The following is a 6,723-nucleotide window of genomic DNA, read 5'->3' on the forward strand; positions in this document are numbered from 1 at the left end:
ACTTTAAAGGATGATGCTTTTCTTAAAACTTAACAATTTTCTACAGTTAGTTCGCAGTTAACACAACCGATAAAGCATTCTGAGCAAGATTGGTAAGAAAGATCAAAAGTCACTGACTCTTTGACACACTTCAGTATTATTTTCTCAGGGAATGTTTTTGGAATGATAAGTTTATAAAAAAAATTTGCGTTTAAGCTGCGGTTGAAAGTTCATCAGTAAAAAAAAAATTTGATCGAATCTCACTAAGTTGATAACAGAGTTACTTTATCATCTTATGCTTAATCTCGTCTTTATTTGCTGCATTCCACTCCATTTTTTTTGGTACAATTCCTCCTCAATTTCCCAAAATATAACTCAATGAATATGAAATCGATAGCTTTCTGTGTATTGTATTCTCTTATTGGTATAAACAGACGAAAGGCTACAGCAGCTGTAACAACAACAATTCCATGGCAGTTTGTCTTTACTATGTCGGGAAGTATCTGGTACCCGAATTTGAAGTATTAAAATTTCAATTATGAAATAGAGCTTTATATATTATTAAAAGTTGAATGAGTTACGTTTCTACTTATTATATTTACTGTTATATAACATTTCTGACACATTAGTAATTAATCTTTGCAGATTTTATATGCTAAATTACACCACGATTGTAGTCCTTATGCGATTATGGACGTGTGCGAGTTAGGCTAAGTTGATGCTAAACCAAATGGGAGATTTTTTGGGATTTTTTGCACTGCACACATTTTGCCATTTATCAACACGTATCGACACATCACTACATTATCGGCACAACTTAGAATTTCCCTCATTTAGAACGCAACTTAGCCTAACTCGCACACGACCTATCTTAATCCCTAAAATGTATATATCATAAAATGTTTGTTCTTTAATGTATAAATCATGATTTGAAGTCGTTTAAAGTGATTAGTAAAATATCTAGTAATATTCTCTAAATGCCATCCCTGCAATATAGCCTTACTTTAGAGTCCGCCTCCACATCCCACTCCTACATTCCTTCGTTAATGTAAAACAATTTGCACATTAATTGAATTATTTAAAACGCTTTAATGTGCCTTTTTAAAAATTTCCTGTAATTATTCCATTTTACACTTATGCATTTATGGTCTCATTTCCTTTTGGGGAAACACAAAAAGAAAACAATCCTGTTTCTCTTTTGCATTTGATCCTTGAACTTGAGTCTTAAATATTTCATATCTTTTGTTCTGCCCTGTTTTTACAGTTTACAGTTTTCATTAAATACAAATTTTCAGCATTTTATTTGTTTATTTTTTTATTTTTTTCATTTCTTTCGTGTTTATTTTATTAAATTTTTCAGCTTTTTAATAGGCTTTCGGTTGTAATTACAGCGCCATGCACGGCAATTATTACTCCTTAAAATGCAGAAGAAAATAATAAGAGAAGAAAAACGTTTTCATTGAAAAAAGAAAGGTCGTCGTTTCCCTTCAATTATGCCTCGGCTCACAAAAAAGCGATGAAGTACAAAAAGGAGCATTAAAAATAGAAAGAAAATTTTCGTAGATTGTCATAAAAAATGTTATGATAAATGAAACAAAAACGGAAACGGAAACGAGAATTAAAGACACCTGCTGTGAATTACTTTTATTATAATTTCCTGCAGATATTTCCTTGCCTTTCTTGGCTTTCTTGCCCAACACTTCTTCATTTCTTTTATTACTTTTAATTTATGCCTTTAAGTACAATGGGTGAAAATTTTTGGACCTGTTGGGCTTATGTCTCCGAAAACCACTTCATTTAAAAAAATAATGAGAACCTTTAGGAAGGACACTCAGTTAATGGCCTAACTTGAATAATTGAAATAAATTGAGATAAAAAGGAGAATACGTTTGTGAGTTCATGAGTTATGAGTCAATAAAGAGATTTTCTGGAATATAAGGAAAACCACAACATTTATATTTGAAATATAAAAAATGATATTTAAAAAAAATTTCCATTTAAAATATGTTATTTACAAAAAAAAAAAGTTAAAAATATTTCATTAGAACTTCTAAGAGAGTGAGTTTAATCCTTAGTAATTATGAGTACACATCTAACGCTGTAGGGGAGTGTGTAATATCGTCGTCAGTTTTCCGAGAAACATTTACAAGAGTATGCTTTAAGTAGTTGTCCATTTCATAAAAACGACAGACATCAATTTCCGAGAGCCCAGATGAGATATTAAGCGATATCTCAGTTACTAGTATGTAACCAGATTAAACCTTTCTGTGGAGTTATGTTATAAAAAACCTTTCAAATAAAGTCATCAGGAAATGGAAAGAGTGGTAACAATCTACAATGTTAAGTAAAATGATTTCTCATCACAGCAAACGGAATATCAAGTAAGATACTTTCGCTTAACAGGGTAGTCTTAAAGTCTTTTCTAGTTGGGTATATGGGACCTTTTAATAAAAGTAAAAAATTCGAATGTGTAGAAGAAGGTAATCACTACCTATCTGTATTTACCTAGATTGATACCGTCCGACTTTCACTCTTTGCAAAAAATGCATCTGTGAGAAGAAGAAATTTAGTTAATAGTGTATTACACGTCAAAGAAAACGATTTCTTATCGGAAAAAAATGGAATCTCAGGTAAGTTAATTTTGGTAAGTGGGTAAGACTTGAAGAATCTATCTGGTTGGATATAGATAAAGTATGTTCGGAATTTATTGGTACTCTTAAAAAAATATTTAAAAATTCTTGTTTGCAGAAAATGGATTATCAATTAAGATACTTTTACTAAACAGGTTAGACTTGAAGAGTTTATATAAAGTGCGTTTGGAATTTTATTGGGACTTTAAAAAAATATTTAAAAATTCTTATTTGCTGAAAATGGATTATCAATTAAGATCAGACTTTAAGAATCTGTCTGGTAGATTATAGATTAGGTGCGTTCGGAATTTATTGGGACTCACTTAACTTTTAGCGTAGAAAGAAATAAGATTTTCACTTCAGACGCAATAATTTCATTTTTATTTATCTAGTCATAAAATTGTCAATAGATGGCCTCACTAAAAATATCTATTTTTAAAAAGTATTTTTTTCTTTACTTTATTCTTCTTCTTTAAATAATAAATGTAGTCAATTAGTGTTTTTCAAAATTTTATTTATTTTTCCAACTTAACTGTTTAATTATTTTCACAGTTTTATTTAATCTTACTTTTATTTACTATCGAAGCAATTAAAACTGATTCATTCATAAAATTCTAACCTAAATATGACGCATTTTAAATACTCTTAAAGGTTATACCACTTATATGAATGAATATTCTATAATTAGTGACTTCCCCAAACATATAATTATAGATTTAATCGTAGACATGAACTTACTTTCACACTAACAACGCCATTCAAACATTTATTGCGTTTAAGTTTTGCTCACAAGGAACCATAGAAGATTACTACTTAGTACTTCAACCCTTTGACTGCATATAAGGACACATACTGCAAGGCAAATATTAATGAACATGGAAACCGCCCATTGTGTCCCAAATATTAGCACCAACTTGTACTTGTCGTCACCATTCGTAAACAGTATCAGAGACAGGACTACTGCTCACTGCTGCCAATCAATCGTTCGCATTAGTGCACTACAGCACGGAGGAATACACACCTGTGCTGAAGTATCCATCACGTCTGTTATCCTTAAGCACACAGTTATCTTCGTAAATCATACATGTCGTCGTTAAAATTTCGCGCAACAGTAGTTGATATTAAATCAACATCCAACGCTGTCTGGTGGATTAAGAATCCCACAGAAACATGGGTGCGAGGCATTCGGCACAAGCAACAGAGTCAACGTAAGCAATCTGAACATGCATCCTTGTGTCATGATTTGGCAGATTTATTTCGCAACATATCCTTGCACGGCTATGCAAATTTGATAATAACACAGCACAGCGTTTGGGAGAAGTAAGTTTGTGAATTGCATTTGTGCCCATCGGTGAATGTGCATTTTTATATCAAATAAGTGCGGAAAAAATAATGTGAATCCTTTCGTTTTTACACATTTTTTCATTTGGGTTTGTTTTTTTATGCAACTCCTGTGTGTGGAGTTGCACACATCAGCTGCAACATCAAGCAACATCTTGTCAATTTAATCTGAACTGCATTTATGCCATTTTTTCTGTTTTTCTGTTTTCTGTTTTTCTGTTTTTCCCCTGTTTGCTTATTTTAACCTTTTTTTTCATCATCTTTCCTTATTGTATTTGCAGATTAATTTGGCTGGCGGTGCATGCGACAACCTTGTTTGCTTTGCTGACAGTGCTTCTGCTTACCTGGGAGCAATTCGTAGCTCAATACTTCGCTATCAATTTACACGATCCACTTTATGCAGTCGAAAATGTGCCATTTCCGGCTGTCTCCATTTGCTCCAACAATAGAATTTCCCAACAAGAGGCTATGACATATGCAAATCAATTGTGAGTATGATTCGAGTATCATTGTTTCTATCTATGCACTTATTTGCTGCTCCTTGTTTAAGTTGATGTTCATACCGTGTGCTTTGGAGCTGTTCTTCATTTAAAATTTATATTCACATTTGTGCGTTGAAGGATACAGTTTGATTGATGATATTTGTATATATATTGGCATACGATATATACATATATATCATATATATTTATAGATAAGTACATAGGTATATATATTAAAATGGGTTTTTATATGAACATGTGATGAGATTTTAAACATTCAGCGAATTTTTTCAATGCATGAGATTCATGAGATTATTCTATTTATAAATACATAATGTCGTTCAGATAACTGATAGATTCAATTTTACTAAACAGTTTGGTTTGGTTTGGAATGCAACTGTTCATGTAGCTACAATGATATAAATAAATTATATACATTGTTTATAAAAAGTATACGGAATTTAGGTTAGGGCAGGTTATACCGACGATCCACTTAGACCTATTGGTCCATGGTGCTCCGGAATTTGAAATCTGATTCAACCAATTTTTTTCTTTAGGTTCCTTGGGGTGGTACGTGCAGATTGGTACTGTGTTACCATACAAAAATTTGCGGGAGAATTGTTACCCAATATTCCTACATCAACTCTTTTGTCAATTATATTTGCGAGTGTATTCTGTGACACAAAAACATTGTTATTTTGACTCTGACTTTTTAGTAAAAAATTCAATAATGTGAATGACCTAGCATTCTATATAACTATAGTAGCCCATGTGACTTTTTTCTGCTCCAGAAGTTTATAGATTTTTGTAGCTAGTACCTTTTTTCTAGAATGTGAAATAGGCTGCAATTAGCTCAACGAAAGTCCGACAGTTTTTTATTTTAGTTGGAACCCATTATCTATATAATAAGTCAGTAGTGAAACTTGATCAGTGCAGCTATAGGTTCATCTAAATCTTTGGAGTTTGTGAGGTTTCATTGAATTGAAACTTCGATTCAGTGAAGTATCAAATGCTAAAGTAATTTAATACATACTGCTAGAAGTGCAATGGAAAGGTAGCTGATCACAAAATCAGCAGATTGGCTGCGTTTAAGTAGATCAAATCCGCTAATCCTCTTTACTGACCCTCTTTAGCTTACTTTGTGTAAGTAGACATAAACCCGCTGACGCTCATTGGCCCTCAGTTATGGTCCAAAGCGGCTAAGTATCGGTAATTTCTCATGATGTCAGACAGAAATTTTGATTATGATGTCTTTGAGCGTAGATCGATGTTCTTGAGAATTTCTGCATAAATGCAATTAACACTAGCAGAGATACTTACTTTATTTTAGACAATTTTTTTCTCATATCATGAAAAGCATAGAATACCTATAAATTGGGTTTTCAATTACTCTCATGTTTTTGAAGTCTTTTTCGAAGTTTATAGGTCAGGTGAAGCGTTTGGCGTGGTTTGTTTTAAAAATGTTTATAGTGTACAGTAGAGTTCAGATGTATGGATAGTTTGGTTATATTTGGTTGACTGATAGCTCCCAGTTTTTCTAAAATACTCCAGTTTTAAAGTCTGGAATGAGTATTATTCATGTTATACATCGTTTCAGACCGTATTTTGTTTTCTACTTTAGTAAAGGGACTACCTCAACTTATTCTTTGTTTGTAGGTTAACGGACACTTAATAAAATATTGAGACCACTTTAAAAAAATTAAAAAAAGTTGCTTATGGGTTTGTAGGTTGAATTTTAAGTTTTGGAGCACAAAACTTTTTTTAAACTGAAAGTAATTCTTTACATTTTTTTTTAGACATAAAAGTGATCCATCGAATCGTTCAGTAGTTTATTTTTTGGAAAGTATTCAACTATTAAACAATCTCTACGTTAAACATGGAGAAACAATTAACACTGAAGCTTTAACCAACTTTCAAGCTTTCTTGGATACTCATGATGCATGGAATAATGATGCTTTTTATGATACCCGAAGATTTATGAGAATGGTAAGATTCTTAAAAATTACATAAAATAATATAGTCATTAATTTAGGTTTACCTTCATTTCAGTTAGCACCAGCCTGTAAAAATTTCATATTGGAATGCAAATTGGCGGAGAAAAATATTGAATGTTTCAGTAAAGTTGCCTTTGAAGAGAGTTTAACCATGTTCGGACCGTGTTGCACATTCAATCTAAATGATTCGTATGTTTTTACTATATACAATATACATATAGATATTGATATACACACAACCATCTATACATATGTATATAATTAAATTAAAATTGTATAGTTTTTATTATATCTCAC

The 6,723-nt window shown here is 31.7% G+C and overlaps 1 protein-coding gene across 1 annotated transcript; it reads left to right on the forward strand.

Moving 5' to 3' along the window:
- The first annotated feature begins 3,693 nt into the window (after nt 1-3,693).
- On the forward strand, nt 3,694-6,691 carry LOC119677129 (acid-sensing ion channel 5-like). Its single transcript, XM_038088396.1, has 4 exons — nt 3,694-3,929; nt 4,232-4,438; nt 6,229-6,418; nt 6,482-6,691. Exons 1-4 carry the CDS (start codon nt 3,694-3,696, stop codon nt 6,689-6,691), a joined length of 843 nt encoding a protein of 280 aa, XP_037944324.1.
- The last annotated feature ends 32 nt before the right edge of the window (nt 6,692-6,723 follow it).

This window comes from Teleopsis dalmanni, chromosome 2, assembly GCF_002237135.1.
Source record: "Teleopsis dalmanni isolate 2A chromosome 2, ASM223713v2, whole genome shotgun sequence".
NCBI classification, from domain to species: domain Eukaryota; kingdom Metazoa; phylum Arthropoda; class Insecta; order Diptera; family Diopsidae; genus Teleopsis; species Teleopsis dalmanni.